At 47.8% G+C, this 16,875-nt stretch overlaps 1 protein-coding gene across 5 annotated transcripts in view; it reads right to left on the reverse strand.

The window, feature by feature from the left end:
* The window catches only part of LOC143285558 (rifampicin phosphotransferase-like), a 144,482-nt gene that overhangs the window by 68,119 nt on the left and 59,488 nt on the right, over nt 1-16,875 (reverse strand). For all 5 annotated transcript variants that reach the window (XR_013055696.1, XR_013055697.1, XM_076592945.1 and 2 more), the window contains exons 15-21: nt 14,512-14,561; nt 12,701-12,864; nt 11,637-11,707; nt 6,254-6,318; nt 5,247-5,317; nt 2,646-2,722; nt 1,297-1,414 (exon numbers count right to left, since the gene is read on the reverse strand). Coding sequence is in view for 3 of the 5 variants with exons in the window: in XM_076592945.1 (XP_076449060.1) it covers nt 1,297-1,414; nt 2,646-2,722; nt 5,247-5,317; nt 6,254-6,318; nt 11,637-11,707; nt 12,701-12,864; nt 14,512-14,561 (616 nt within the window). In the remaining 2 variants the exon portion in view is untranslated. The remainder of the gene's footprint in view (nt 1-1,296; nt 1,415-2,645; nt 2,723-5,246; nt 5,318-6,253; nt 6,319-11,636; nt 11,708-12,700; nt 12,865-14,511; nt 14,562-16,875) is intronic.

Here is a 16,875-nt window from a genome sequence, read left to right on the forward strand (position 1 = left end):
CCCCATCCCCCCACCCTCTGTAAACCACACCTCACCTCCATCACCATCACCATCACCACACACCTCCCCCGTCCCCCCGCCCTCTGTAAACCACACCTCACCTCCATCACCATCACCACACACCTCCCCCGTCCCCCGCCCGCTGTAAACCACACCTCACCTCCATCACCATCACCACACACCTCCCCCATCCCCCGCCCTCTGTAAACCACACCTCACCTCCATCACCATCACCACACACCTCCCCCGTCCCCCCGCCCTCTGTAAACCACACCTCACCTCCATCACCATCACCACACACCTCCCCCATCCCCCGCCCTCTGTAAACCACACCTCACCTCCATCACCACACACCTCCCCCGTCCCCCGCCCTCTGTAAACCACACCTCACCTCCATCACCATACACCTCCCCCGTCCCCCCGCCCTCTGTAAACCACACCTCACCTCCATCACCATACACTTCCCCCGTCCCCCCGCCCTCTGAAAACCACACCTCACCACCATCACCATCACCACACACCTCCCCCGTCCCCCCGCCCTCTGTAAACCACACCTCACCTCCATCACCACACACCTCCCCCATCCCCCCGCCCTCTGAAAACCACACCTCACCACCATCACCATCACCACACACCTCCCCCGTCCCCCCGCCCTCTGTAAACCACACCTCACCTCCATCACCACACACCTCCCCCATCCCCCCGCCCTCTGTAAACCACACCTCACCTCCATCACCATCACCACACACTTCCCCTGTCCCCCCGCCCTCTGAAAACCACACCTCACCTCCATCACCATCACCACACACTTCCCCCATCCCCCCGCCCTCTGTAAACCACACCTCACCTCCATCACCATCACCACACACCTCCCCCGTCCCCCCGCCCTCTGTAAACCACACCTCACCTCCATCACCACACACCTCCCCCATCCCCCCGCCCTCTGTAAACCACACCTCACCTCCATCACCATCACCACACACTTCCCCCGTCCCCCCGCCCTCTGAAAACCACACCTCCATCACCATCACCACACATCTCCCCCGTCCCCCGCCCTCTGTAAACCACACCTCACCTCTATCACCACACATCTCCATCTGTACCTCACATCTGAAGACAGATCCACATCACCATGCACACTCCATCTGTACCTCAGAGAGTATCATGAACTTTTCAAAGACATGATGAATCAAAGCGCAGTGATTTATCAGCACCATAACAGCAATCCCCACCTTTATAAAGGGACAACTTTGACACGCCATTGGGGACAGAAATCCCATGGTTCACAGCGCTGACCTTGCATGGTGACCTTCACTGCCTTGCGTCCCGCCCGTCTCTCAGTGATGACCACACTGTCGTCCCACTGTCTGCGAACCTTGACTGTATCTGGCTCACACAGGCCCGACACCACCGACTGAAAAAGATATCATCCACATATACATCCACACTGTGGACTGAAAAAGCTACATGACACACATCATAAAGCTATGTGACACACATCAAAAAGCAACGTGACACACATCAAAAAGCAACGTGACACAGATCATAAAGCTACGTGACACACATCATAAAGCTACGTGACACACATCATAAAGCTACATGACAAAGCTATGTGACACACATCAAAAAGCTACATGACAAAGCTATGTGACACACATCAAAAAGCTACATGACAAAGCTATGTGACACACATCAAAAAGCTACATGACAAAGCTATGTGACACACATCAAAAAGCTACATGACAAAGCTATGTGACACACATCAAAAAGCTACATGACAAAGCTATGTGACACACATCAAAAAGCTACATGACAAAGCTATGTGACACACATCAAAAAGCTACATTGCAAAGCTATGTGACACACATCAAAAAGCTACATGACAAAGCTATGTGACACACATCAAAAAGCTACATGACAAAGCTATGTGACACACATCAAAAAGCTACATGACAAAGCAACGTGACACACATCAACAATGTTGATGTTGTTTCCTACAACAAAAACAGACACACCAAAATACATTGATGCACACACATAGAGACAGCCTGGGGACAGAATGTCCATAGTTTAAACTATTGTTTGATAAAAATTAATATTAAAACAGATTAGACTTGAAAGATTTTACAGTGGAGCAGTGTGTTATGTTTTGTGGTAGAGATTTCCAAAACCAAGTCCACAGTGTGAAAATGTTAGGAAACCATGGGACTTGCATCTGTAATGCGGTATTTCAAACATGCATGTATCAGACAAAGAACGCACCAGGGCAGGGTGGACAGTACATTTTGACCAGGTCAGAAAGATCTGATGGTGCAGAACCAGTCAATGAAGTGAAACATATCAAGTTATTTCAAACTGGATTCTTTCAGATGTTGGAAGACAGTGTAATATTCGTCGCAATCATTTCAGATAAGCTGTGTCCAATTATATTCAGTCTGAATTTACAAGCTTGAATGGCACTTGTGCAATCAGTTTGATGTGTAAACACAACCCTTCACAAATCTCATCTGACCACACACACACACACACACACACACACACACAAACACACACACACACATGCTAATACAAAGAAACAAAGAAACACATGCACAGACACACAGACACACACACACACACCACACAGTGACACAAAATGAACAGACCTCCCCAAGGCCAAAGTTAGCGCTGATGGAGAGCAGACTGGTGTTGTTGGTGATGGGATCTGCTGTGAAGAGCACTCCTGAAAACAGACAATCATCATGACCATGATAATCCTCCTCCTAATCCTCATCATCATAATGTACATTCTGTATAATGCCTTTTCTCACAAAGACCCATGGGCACTTTCTATGACAGAAAAAATTACAGATTACATGAACCACTCATGACCACTCTCCCTCTTTCCCTCCCCCCTCATTCCACACGCACACTGGGTTGGCAGGTCATGGGGTGGTGGGTTGGCAGGTCACTGGGGTGGTGGGTTGGCAGGTCATGGGGTGGTGGGTTGGTAGGTCACTGGGTGGTGGGTTGGTAGGTCACTGGGTGGTGGGTTGGTAGGTCACTGGGTGGTGGGTTGGCAGGTCATGGGGTGGTGGGTTGGTAGAGAGGTGTATGGTGCAGGTGTGTTCATGCAATCCAACAGAGAGGTGTATGGTCCAGGTGTGTTCATGCAATCCAAAAGAGAGGTGTATGGTGCAGGTGTGTTCATGCAATCCAACAGGGAGGTGTATGGTGCAGGTGTGTTCATGCAATCCAACAGGGAGGTGTATGGTGCAGGTGTGTTCATGCAATCCAAAAGAGAGGTGTATGGTGCAGGTGTGTTCATGCAATCCAAAAGAGAGGTGTATGGTCCAGGTGTGTTCATGCAATCCAAAAGAGAGGTGTATGGTCCAGGTGTGTTCATGCAATCCAACAGGGAGGTGTATGGTGCAGGTGTGTTCATGCAATCCAACAGGGAGGTGTATGGTGCAGGTGTGTTCATGCAATCCAAAAGAGAGGTGTATGGTGCAGGTGTGTTCATGCAATCCAAAAGAGAGGTGTATGGTCCAGGTGTGTTCATGCAATCCAAAAGAGAGGTGTATGGTCCAGGTGTGTTCATGCAATCCAACAGGGAGGTGTATGGTCCAGGTGTGTTCATGCAATCCAACAGGGAGGTGTATGGTCCAGGTGTGTTCATGCAATCCAAAAGAGAGGTGTATGGTCCAGGTGTGTTCATGCAATCCAACACAGAGGTGTATGGTCCAGGTGTGTTCATGCAATCCAACACAGAGGTGTATGGTCCAGGTGTGTTCATGCAATCCAACAGAAAGGTGTATGGTGCAGGTGTGTTCATGCAATCCAACAGGGAGGTGTATGGTCCAGGTGTGTTCATGCAATCCAACAGGGAGGTGTATGGTGCAGGTGTGTTCATGCAATCCAACAGGGAGGTGTATGGTCCAGGTGTGTTCATGCAATCCAAAAGAGAGGTGTATGGTGCAGGTGTGTTCATGCAATCCAACACAGAGGTGTATGGTCCAGGTGTGTTCATGCAATCCAAAAGAGAGGTGTATGGTCCAGGTGTGTTCATGCAATCCAACAGGGAGGTGTATGGTGCAGGTGTGTTCATGCAATCCAACAGGGAGGTGTATGGTGCAGGTGTGTTCATGCAATCCAAAAGAGAGGTGTATGGTGCAGGTGTGTTCATGCAATCCAACAGGGAGGTGTATGGTCCAGGTGTGTTCATGCAATCCAACACAGAGGTGTATGGTCCAGGTGTGTTCATGCAATCCAACAGAAAGGTGTATGGTGCAGGTGTGTTCATGCAATCCAACAGGGAGGTGTATGGTCCAGGTGTGTTCATGCAATCCAACAGGGAGGTGTATGGTCCAGGTGTGTTCATGCAATCCAAAAGAGAGGTGTATGGTCCAGGTGTGTTCATGCAATCCAACAGAAAGGTGTATGGTGCAGGTGTGTTCATGCAATCCAACACAGAGGTGTATGGTCCAGGTGTGTTCATGCAATCCAACAGAAAGGTGTATGGTGCAGGTGTGTTCATGCAATCCAACAGGGAGGTGTATGGTCCAGGTGTGTTCATGCAATCCAACAGGGAGGTGTATGGTCCAGGTGTGTTCATGCAATCCAAAAGAGAGGTGTATGGTCCAGGTGTGTTCATGCAATCCAACAGGGAGGTGTATGGTGCAGGTGTGTTCATGCAATCCAAAAGAGAGGTGTATGGTCCAGGTGTGTTCATGCAATCCAACAGGGAGGTGTATGGTGCAGGTGTGTTCATGCAATCCAACAGGGAGGTGTATGGTGCAGGTGTGTTCATGCAATCCAAAAGAGAGGTGTATGGTGCAGGTGTGTTCATGCAATCCAACAGAAAGGTGTATGGTGCAGGTGTGTTCATGCAATCCAAAAGAGAGGTGTATGGTGCAGGTGTGTTCATGCAATCCAACAGAAAGGTGTATGGTGCAGGTGTGTTCATGCAATCCAAAAGAGAGGTGTATGGTGCAGGTGTGTTCATGCAATCCAACACAGAGGTGTATGGTCCAGGTGTGTTCATGCAATCCAACACAGAGGTGTATGGTGCAGGTGTGTTCAGTGAAAGATGTATTGTGAAGGTGTGTTTGGTGAAAGGTGTATGGTGCAGGTGTGTTCATGCAATCCAGTGAAAGGTGTATGGTGCAGGTGTGTTCAGTGAAAGGTGTATGGTGCAGGTGTGTTCAGTGAAAGGTGTATGGTGCAGGTGTGTGTGTAGAGGCACAAAGTGGAGTGCGGTGTATTACCTGCCGCCTCTGCCGGTACCATCTCCTGAATGACCACCCCCACTGACGTCATGACTGGCTGGCCGCGCTGTCTGCCCGCAAAATTGATGACCACCACAAATATCTCTCTCTCTCTCTGTGTTTCACACACACACAACTAGCACACAAAGAAAAATGAAGAAAGACAGTGTCAAAACTTGGCTTTCATGTACAGCAGCGTTCAGACTCACTTCATGGCGGTGCCGTGGTGTCAGGGTATCAATCAGACTCACTTCATGGTGGTGCCGTGGTGTCAGGGTATCAATCAGACTCACTTCATGGCAGTGCCGTGGTGTCAGGGTATCAATCAGACTCACTTCATGGTGGTGCCGTGGTGTCAGGGTATCAATCAGACTCACTTCATGGTGGTGCCGTGGTGTCAGGGTATCAATCAGACTCACTTCATGGTGGTGCCGTGGTGTCAGGGTATCAATCAGACTCACTTCATGGCGGTGCCGTGGTGTCAGGGTATCAATCAACAGCCCCATTCTGGCAACTCATGTTTTATTCACCAGTGGTGCACTGTTTTAGGAGCAAGGTGGCACAATGGTAAAGACCCCTATCTGCCAATACCCTGTCTGTCTGTGAGGTCTGGGTTCAAATCCCTGGCTGGCTCTTTGTGCCCGGGGTTCACTGTACAGCAGGCACTTGGCGCACTGAAAAAGAAGCCACGGCAACACAAGTGTTGTGTTCCACACCACTGGGGAATGGACAGAGTGCAGTGTGTTCCACACCACTGGGGAATGGACAGAGTGCAGTGTGTTCCACACCACTGGGGAATGGACAGAGTGCAGGTTCAGTGTACAGCAGGCACTTGGCGCACTGAAAAAGAAGCCATGGCAACACAAGTGTTGTCCTCTGGCAAAACTCTGTAGACAAAATCCACTGTGGGTTACACTGCTGGTCAGGCATCTGCCTGGCAGATGTGGTGTCGGGCATATGGAACAGACAACCTCAGTGACACAATGCACGGTGAACTCTGAACTGACCTTCTGTACTCCACAGCTTGAAAGGTGAAGGCCGAGGCCCAGCACTTCTGCACAGCTTCAAACACCTGAAATCAGATACAACTTCCATTACACTTTCAAACCTTTTCCATGGACTCTCTTAGACTTTGGTCTGATTTACAGATCACAAACCAGTTTTTTCTTGACAGTTTGTTTATTTCTAGTACTCTCCATCCAACAAAACAAGGTGAATATGATAACATGTAGATTCTGTTTGCTTGTTGTTGTTTTTTAAGAATAAACATGCTAGTTATTGCTCAGTTTTTTGTTTGTGAAGGAAGGTGGCAGAATGGTTGAGACGCTCAGCTGCCAACATAGACAGTCCATGAGGGTGTGGGTTCAAATCTCCCTCTCACTCTTTCTCCCAAGTCTGACTGGAAAATCAAACTGAGCATCTAGTCATTCAGAAGAGATGATAAACAGATGTCCCATGTGCAGCATGCGCTTGGTACACTGAAAAAGAACCCATGGCAACGAGTGTTGTCCTCTGGCAAAATTCTGTAGAAGAAATCCACTCTGATAGACACACAGATATACATCATGCACTGAAGGCCTGACCAAGTGCGTTGGGTTATGCTGCTGATCAGGCATCTGCCTGGCAGATCTGGTGTGGCCTATATGGATTTGTCCAAACACAGTGACACCTCCTTCAGAAACTGAAACTGTTGTTGAAGGATAAACATGCTAGTTATCATGGAGTTAACAGACAATGGATTAGTTACAAGCCAAACAGCCATGTCAGTTTATTTTTGTGGTTTCAAGAAGCACATCACCAATAAGATGGTACGCAGAATGAAAGAGGTGTGTGTTGAAAGACTTTGAACTGTGGAATCCAGGTGAGGGACACAGTGCAGTGTCTTCAACACCACTGAGGGACAGAGTGCAGTGTCTTCAACACCACTGGGGAATGGACAGAGTGCAGTGTGTTCCACACCACTGGGGAATGGACAGAGTGCAGTGTGTTCCACACCACTGGGGAATGGACAGAGAGCAGTGTGTTCCACACCACTGGGGAATGGACAGAGTGCAGTGTGTTCCACACCACTATGGAATGGACAGAGTGCAGTGTGTTCCACACCACTGGGGAATGGACAGAGAGCAGTGTGTTCCACACCACTATGGAATGGACAGAGTGCAGTGTGTTCCACACCACTGGGGAATGGACAGAGAGCAGTGTGTTCCACACCACTGGGGAATGGACAGAGTGCAGTGTGTTCCACACCACTGGGGAATGGACAGAGAGCAGTGTGTTCCACACCACTGGGGAATGGACAGAGAGCAGTGTGTTCCACACCACTATGGAATGGACAGAGTGCAGTGTGTTCCACACCACTATGGAATGGACAGAGAGCAGTGTGTTCCACACCACTGGGGAATGGACAGAGAGCAGTGTGTTCCACACCACTGGGGAATGGACAGAGTGCAGTGTGTTCCACACCACTATGGAATGGACAGAGTGCAGTGTGTTCCACACCACTGGGGAATGGACAGAGTGCAGTGTGTTCCACACCACTGGGGAATGGACAGAGTGCAGTGTGTTCCACACCACTGGGGAATGGACAGAGTGCAGTGTGTTCCACACCACTATAGAATGGACAGAGTGCAGTGTGTTCCACACCACTGGGGAATGGACAGAGAGCAGTGTCTTCAACACCACTGGGGAATGGACAGAGTGCAGTGTGTTCCACACCACTGGGGAATGGACAGAGAGCAGTGTGTTCCACACCACTATGGAATGGACAGAGTGCAGTGTGTTCCACACCACTGGGGAATGGACAGAGTGCAGTGTGTTCCACACCACTGGGGAATGGACAGAGTGCAGTGTCTTCAACACCACTGGGGAATGGACAGAGTGCAGTGTGTTCCACACCACTATGGAATGGACAGAGTGCAGTGTCTTCAACACCACTGGGGAATGGACAGAGTGCAGTGTGTTGCACACCACTGGGGAATGGACAGAGTGCAGTGTGTTGCACACCACTGGGGAATGGACAGAGTGCAGTGTGTTCCACACCACTATAGAATGGACAGAGTGCAGTGTGTTCCACACCACTATAGAATGGACAGAGTGCAGTGTGTTCCACACCACTGGGGAATGGACAGAGAGCAGTGTGTTCCACACCACTATAGAATGGACAGAGTGCAGTGTGTTCCACACCACTGGGGAATGGACAGAGTGCAGTGTGTTCCACACCACTGGGGAATGGACAGAGTGCAGTGTGTTCCACACCACTATGGAATGGACAGAGTGCAGTGTGTTCCACACCACTATGGAATGGACAGAGTGCAGTGTGTTCCACACCACTGGGGAATGGACAGAGTGCAGTGTGTTCCACACCACTATGGAATGGACAGAGTGCAGTGTGTTCCACACCACTATGGAATGGACAGAGTGCAGTGTGTTCCACACCACTGGGGAATGGACAGAGTGCAGTGTGTTCCAATGGACAGAGTGCAGTGTGTTCCACACCACTGGGGAATGGACAGAGTGCAGTGTGTTCCACACCACTGGGGAATGGACAGAGTGCAGTGTGTTCCACACCACTATGGAATGGACAGAGTGCAGTGTGTTCCACACCACTATGGAATGGACAGAGTGCAGTGTGTTCCACACCACTATGGAATGGACAGAGTGCAGTGTGTTCCACACCACTGGGGAATGGACAGAGTGCAGTGTGTTCCACACCACTATGGAATGGACAGAGTGCAGTGTGTTCCACACCACTGGGGAATGGACAGAGTGCAGTGTGTTCCACACCACTGGGGAATGGACAGAGAGCAGTGTGTTCCACACCACTGGGGAATGGACAGAGTGCAGTGTGTTCCACACCACTGGGGAATGGATAGAGTGCAGTGTGTTCCACACCACTATGGAATGGACAGAGTGCAGTGTGTTCCACACCACTGGGGAATGGATAGAGTGCAGTGTGTTCCACACCACTGGGGAATGGACAGAGTGCAGTGTGTTCCACACCACTGGGGAATGGACAGAGAGCAGTGTGTTCCACACCACTGGGGAATGGACAGAGAGCAGTGTGTTCCACACCAGTGGGCGTGGACAGGAGAAAGAGGGCTGTCCTTGGGGTTTTGTTTCTTGGAGGAATTGTCAGCACTCCTGGAGTCATCAGCAGAGTGTAATGGTCTAGAAGGAGTACAGGTAAAAGTGTACAGGTACAAAGGTGTGTAGGTCCCTTACCTCCACAGCTCACAGAGGTGCACATGATCTCCATAAAGAAAGAGACAGGTACAGAGGTGTGTAGGTCCCTTACCTCCACAGTTCACAGAGGTGCACATGATCTCCATAAAGAAAGAGACAGGTACAGAGGTGTGTAGGTCCCTTACCACCACAGTTCACAGAGGTGCACATGATCTCCATAAAGAAAGAGACAGGTATAGAGGTGTGTAGGTCCCTTACCACCACAGTTCACAGAGGTGCACATGATCTCCATAAAGAAAGAGACAGGTATAGAGGTGTGTAGGTCCCTTACCACCACAGTTCACAGAGGTGCACATGATCTCCAAGAAAGAGACAGGTACAGAGGTGTGTAGGTCCCTTACCACCACAGCTCACAGAGGTGCACATGATCTCCATAAAGAAAGAGACAGGTATAGAGGTGTGTAGGTCCCTTACCACCACAGTTCACAGAGGTGCACATGATCTCCATAAAGAAAGAGACAGGTACAGAGGTGTGTAGGTCCCTTACCACCACAGTTCACAGAGGTGCACATGATCTCCATAAAGAAAGAGACAGGTACAGAGGTGTGTAGGTCCCTTACCACCACAGCTCACAGAGGTGCACATGATCTCCATAAAGAAAGAGACAGGTATAGAGGTGTGTAGGTCCCTTACCACCACAGCTCACAGAGGTGCACATGATCTCCATAAAGAAAGAGACAGGTACAGAGGTGTGTAGGTCCCTTACCTCCACAGCTCACAGAGGTGCACATGATCTCCATAAAGAAAGAGACAGGTACAGAGGTGTGTAGGTCCCTTACCTCCACAGTTCACAGAGGTGCACATGATCTCCATAAAGAAAGAGACAGGTACAGAGGTGTGTAGGTCCCTTACCTCCACAGTTCACAGAGGTGCACATGATCTCCATAAAGAAAGAGACAGGTACAGAGGTGTGTAGGTCCCTTACCACCACAGTTCACAGAGGTGCACATGATCTCCATAAAGAAAGAGACAGGTACAGAGGTGTGTATGTCCCTTACCACCACAGCTCACAGAGGTGCACATGATCTCCATAAAGAAAGAGACAGGTACAGAGGTGTGTAGGTCCCTTACCTCCACAGTTCACAGAGGTGCACATGATCTCCATAAAGAAAGAGACAGGTATAGAGGTGTGTAGGTCCCTTACCACCACAGCTCACAGAGGTGCACATGATCTCCATAAAGAAAGAGACAGGTATAGAGGTGTGTAGGTCCCTTACCTCCACAGCTCACAGAGGTGCACATGATCTCCATAAAGAAAGAGACAGGTACAGAGGTGTGTAGGTCCCTTACCACCACAGCTCACAGAGGTGCACATGATCTCCATAAAGAAAGAGACAGGTATAGAGGTGTGTAGGTCCCTTACCTCCACAGCTCACAGAGGTGCACATGATCTCCAAGAAAGAGACAGGTACAGAGGTGTGTAGGTCCCTTACCTCCACAGCTCACAGAGGTGCACATGATCTCCATAAAGAAAGAGACAGGTACAGAGGTGTGTAGGTCCCTTACCACCACAGCTCACAGAGGTGCACATGATCTCCATAAAGAAAGAGACAGGTACAGAGGTGTGTAGGTCCCTTACCACCACAGCTCACAGAGGTGCACATGATCTCCAAGAAAGAGACAGGTACAGAGGTGTGTAGGTCCCTTACCACCACAGTTCACAGAGGTGCACATGATCTCCATAAAGAAAGAGACAGGTATAGAGGTGTGTAGGTCCCTTACCTCCACAGCTCACAGAGGTGCACATGATCTCCATAAAGAAAGAGACAGGTACAGAGGTGTGTAGGTCCCTTACCACAGGAACTCACCTGACGTTCTCCTCTGACGCCAAGAAAGGTGTCCATCTGGCCTGCTGAAGAGACAGAAAGGAACTCACCTGACGTCCTCTGACGCCAAGAAAGGTGTCCATCTGGCCTGCTGAAGAGGCACATGAAGGAACTCACCTGACGTTGTCCTCTGACGCCAAGAAAGGTGTCCATCTGGCCTGCTGAAGAGACACAAAGGAACTCACCTGACGTCCTCTGATGCCAAGAAAGGTGTCCATCTGGCCTGCTGAAGAGGCACATGAAGGAACTCACCTGACGTTCTCCTCTGACGCCAAGAAAGGTGTCCATCTGGCCTGCTGAAGAGACACAGGAAGGAACTCACCTGACGTTGTCCTCTGACGCCAAGAAAGGTGTCCATCTGGCCTGCTGAAGACGCATCACTCCCGTCCTCACCTAGAAGTCACACAGTTTTCAATCAATCAATCAATCAATCAATCAATCAAAATACTATATTAATCCACATGGAAATTAATTTTTGCCTTCACAGGCTTGTTTTAACATGTACACATGGAGTGCAGTGATGGCCTAGAAGTAACCAGTCTGCCTAGGAAGCGAGAGAATCTGAGCGCACTGGTTCTAATCCTGGCAGAGTCACCTGTATTTTCTCCCCCTCCACTAGACCTTGAGTGGTGGTCTGGATGCTAGTCATTTGGATGAGACGATAAACCGTGGTCCCGTGTGCACTTAGCGCACATAAAAGAACCCACGGCAACAAAAGGGTTGTCCCTGGCAAAATTCTGTAGAAGGAAAACAAAAAAAATGCAGGCAGGAAAAAATATTTTAAAATGGGTGGCGCTCTGTGTGGCGACACACTCTCTCCCTGGGGAGAGCAGCCCAAATTTCACACAGAGTAATCTGTTGTGACAAAAAAAAAAAAAAAAGAGTAATACATTTACACCTGAAATGATGAGGAGGGGGAAGAGGAGGGAGGAGAGTGAGGGGGAAGAGGTGTCAGTTTCAGAGCGGCGTTTCATCACTTTATTGTCTGTATTCAACACAACTTTATTTAGACATGAACACATTCATTGTTGACAGTTCACACACACACACACACACACACACAGTGGTCGTGGAGGGTGGGTGAGGCGGCAGTCATGGGAAGGGGAGAGGAGTCATTAGTAATGTTACCAATAAATGGAATTTTGATAACATTCCAACCACAGAATGTTACAGATGGCAAGGAACAGACAAATCTGTTCTGATAAAAAGAAATACAAATACAAAATACAAATAGGTAGCATCACTTTGATGATGTACAAAACTGGCATAAAAACAGAATAGAATGGAATAGAATGAACATGTTAAAATAGGCGTTAAAATTAGTCCCAGAACTGAGTGAGTTAAAACAGGAAACGATGGACAACGACAACAACAGCGGCTGCTGACCAGCAGCAGACGATCTGACGGCCAGTCTCCGTGTCGTCCAGTCAGGTCCAAACAGCTGGGTCAGGCCCTCCTTCACCGCCCCCCGCACCGCCTGGCACACCGCTGTCACACCCACACGCCTGCTGGCTTCACCGCACACGCTGTTCAGCTTCTGTGGGTCACTCCTGTGAGACATTGTAACCATGCTGTGGGTCACTCCTGTGTCACATTGTAACCATGCTGTGGGTCACTCCTGTGACACACTGTAACCATGCTGTGGGTCAGTCCTGTGACACATTGTAACCATGCTGTGGGTCAGTCCTGTGACACATTGTAACCATGCTGTGGGTCACTCCTGTGTCACATTGTAACCATGCTGTGGGTCAGTCCTGTGACACATTGTAACCATGCTGTGGGTCACTCCTGTGTCACATTGTAACCATGCTGTGGGTCAGTCCTGTGTCACATTGTAACCATGCTGTGGGTCAGTCCTGTGTCACATTGTAACCATGCTGTGGGTCACTCCTGTGTCACATTGTAACCATGCTGTGGGTCAGTCCTGTGTCACATTGTAACCATGCTGTGGGTCACTCCTGTGTCACATTGTAACCATGCTGTGGGTCACTCCTGTGTCACATTGTAACCATGCTGTGGGTTTGTCCTGTGACATATTGTAACCATGCTGTGGGTCAGTCCTGTGACACATTGTAACCATGCTGTGGGTCAGTCCTGTGTCACATTGTAACCATGCTGTGGGTCAGTCCTGTGTCACACATTGTAACCATGCTGTGGGTCAGTCCTGTGTCACATTGTAACCATGCTGTGGGTCAGTCCTGTGTCACATTGTAACCATGCTGTGGGTCAGTCCTGTGTCACATTGTAACCATGCTGTGGGTCACTCCTGTGTCACATTGTAACCATGCTGTGGGTCACTCCTGTGACACATTGTAACCATGCTGTGGGTCACTCCTGTCACACATTGTAACCATGCTGTGGGTCACTCCTGTGACACATTGTAACCATGCTGTGGGTCACTCCTGTGACACATTGTAACCATGCTGTGGGTCAGTCCTGTGTCACATTGTAACCATGCTGTGGGTCAGTCCTGTGACACATTGTAACCATGCTGTGGGTCAGTCCTGTGTCACATTGTAACCATGCTGTGGGTTTGTCCTGTGACATATTGTAACTATGCTGTGGGTCACTCCTGTGTCACATTGTAACCATGCTGTGGGTCAGTCCTGTGTCACATTGTAACCATGCTGTGGGTCACTCCTGTGTCACATTGTAACCATGCTGTGGGTCACTCCTGTGTCACATTGTAACCATGCTGTGGGTCAGTCCTGTGTCACATTGTAACCATGCTGTGGGTCAGTCCTGTGACACATTGTAACCATGCTGTGGGTCAGTCCTGTGTCACATTGTAACCATCTCTCTTTCTCTTCCTCTGTGTCTTTGGCAGGGGAAGCCTTGTCTGTGTCTTTCTTGCAGCACTGTCAGATGTTCAGACTGTTTCTGTTCTGTTTGTTGAGTTTCTCTTGCCTTGTATAATTATATAATCATTGATGTATCTATCCTCCTATGTGAAAATCCATCATGTGACAAACAGACCTCTGCTTCAATTCAAAGTTCAAAAAAGAAAAAGGATGATTGATATTCCTGTATCATCCTATGTTCTACATTCATCTATCAATCAACTGATTAATCAATCAAATCACCAAATGAGCAATCTACTGATCAATCCAGAATGAACTAAACAGGGTGAAACACAGAGAAAACCAACAGACAGAAGCAAACTAACAGTGGAGTAAAGACCATGGATTTGAACTCACACTGCAGTGTCTGCCACCTTTTTCACCGCTTCCTCCAGTTCTCCGCAACTCTGAAAAAGACAACAACACAACCATTCACAACTACCACAACACAACAATACAAAACTCACACAACACACACACCTATATACACTTCACACAGCTCACAAAACACAATACACAGCTCACATAACACAAAAATACACAACTCACACAACACAGTTCACACAACACAACAATACACAACTCACAACACAACACACTTCACACAATACAACAAAACACAACACAACACAGTTCACACACCACAACAATACACAGCTCACACAACACAGTTCACACAACACAACAATACACAACACAACAATACACAACTCACACAACACAGCTCACACAAAACAACAATGCACAACACAACACAGTTCACACAACACAACAATACACACAACACAGTTCACACAACACAACAATACACAACTCACACAACACAGTTCACACAACACAACACAACAATACACAACTCACACAACACAGTTCACACAACACAACAATACACAACTCACACAACACAGTTCACACAACACAACAATACACAACTCACACAACACAGTTCACACAACACAACACAGTTCACACAACACAACCATACACAACACAACACAGTTCACACAACACAACAATTCACAACTCACAACACAACACACTTCACACAATACAACAAAACACAACACAACACAGTTCACACAACACAACAATACACAGCTCACACAACACACTTCACACAATACAACAAAACACAACACAACACAGTTCACACAACACAACAATACACAGCTCACACAACACAGTTCACACAACACAACAATACACAGCTCACACAACACAGTTCACACAACACAACAATACACAGCTCACACAACACACTTCACACAATACAACAATACACAACACAACACAGTTCACACAACACAACAATACACAACACAACACAGTTCACACAACACAACAAAACACAACACAACACAGTTCACACAACAATAAGCAAGTCACACAACTCACACAACACAGCTCACACAACACAACAATACACAGCTCACACAACACAGTTCACACAACACAACAATACACAGCTCACACAACACACTTCACACAATACAACAAAACACAACACAACACAGTTCACACAACACAACAATTCACACAACACAGTTCACACAACACAACAATACACAACTCACACAACACACTTCACACAATACAACAAAACACAACACAACACAGTTCACACAACACAACACAACACAGCTCACACAACACAACAATACACAACTCACACAACACAGTTCACACAACACAACAATACACAACTCACACAACACACAACACACAACACAACAATACACAACTCACACAACACAGTTCACACAACACAACAATACACAGCTCACACAACACAGTTCACACAACACAACAATACACAACTCACACAACACAGTTCACACAACACAACAATACACAACTCACACAACACAGTTCACACAACACAACAAATCACACAACACAGTTCACACAACACAACAATACACAACTCACACAACAATACACAACCCACACAACAATAATCCAGTCACACAACTCACACAACAATAAGCCAGTCACACAACTCACACAACAATAAGCCAGTCACACAACTCACACAACAATACACAACTCACACAACAATAAACCAGTCACACAACTCACACAACAATACACAACTCACACAACAATACACAACTCACACAACAATACACAACTCACACAACAATAAACCAGTCACACAACTCACACAACAATACACAACTCACACAACAATAAGCCAGTCACACAACTCACACAACAATAAGCCAGTCACACAACTCACACAACAATAAGCCAGTCACACAACTCACACAACAATAAGCCAGTCACACAACTCACACAACAATAAGCCAGTCACACAACTCACACAACAATAAACCAGTCACACAACTCACACAACAATAAGCCAGTCACACAACTCACACAACAATAAGCCAGTCACACAACTCACACAACAATAAACCAGTCACACAACTCACACAACAATAAGCCAGTCACACAACTCACACAACAATAAGCCAGTCACACAACTCACACAACAATAAGCCAGTCACACAACTCACACAACAATAAGCCAGTCACACAACTCACACAACAATAAGCCAGTCACACAACTCACACAATAAACCAGTCACACAACTCACACAACAATAAGCCAGTCACACAACTCACACAACAATAAGCCAGTCACACAACTCACACAACAATAAGCCAGTCACACAACTCACACAACAATAAGCCAGTCACACAACTCACACAACAATA

Source organism: Babylonia areolata, chromosome 9 (genome assembly GCF_041734735.1).
Source record: "Babylonia areolata isolate BAREFJ2019XMU chromosome 9, ASM4173473v1, whole genome shotgun sequence".
Classification (NCBI taxonomy): Eukaryota; Metazoa; Mollusca; class Gastropoda; order Neogastropoda; family Buccinidae; genus Babylonia; species Babylonia areolata.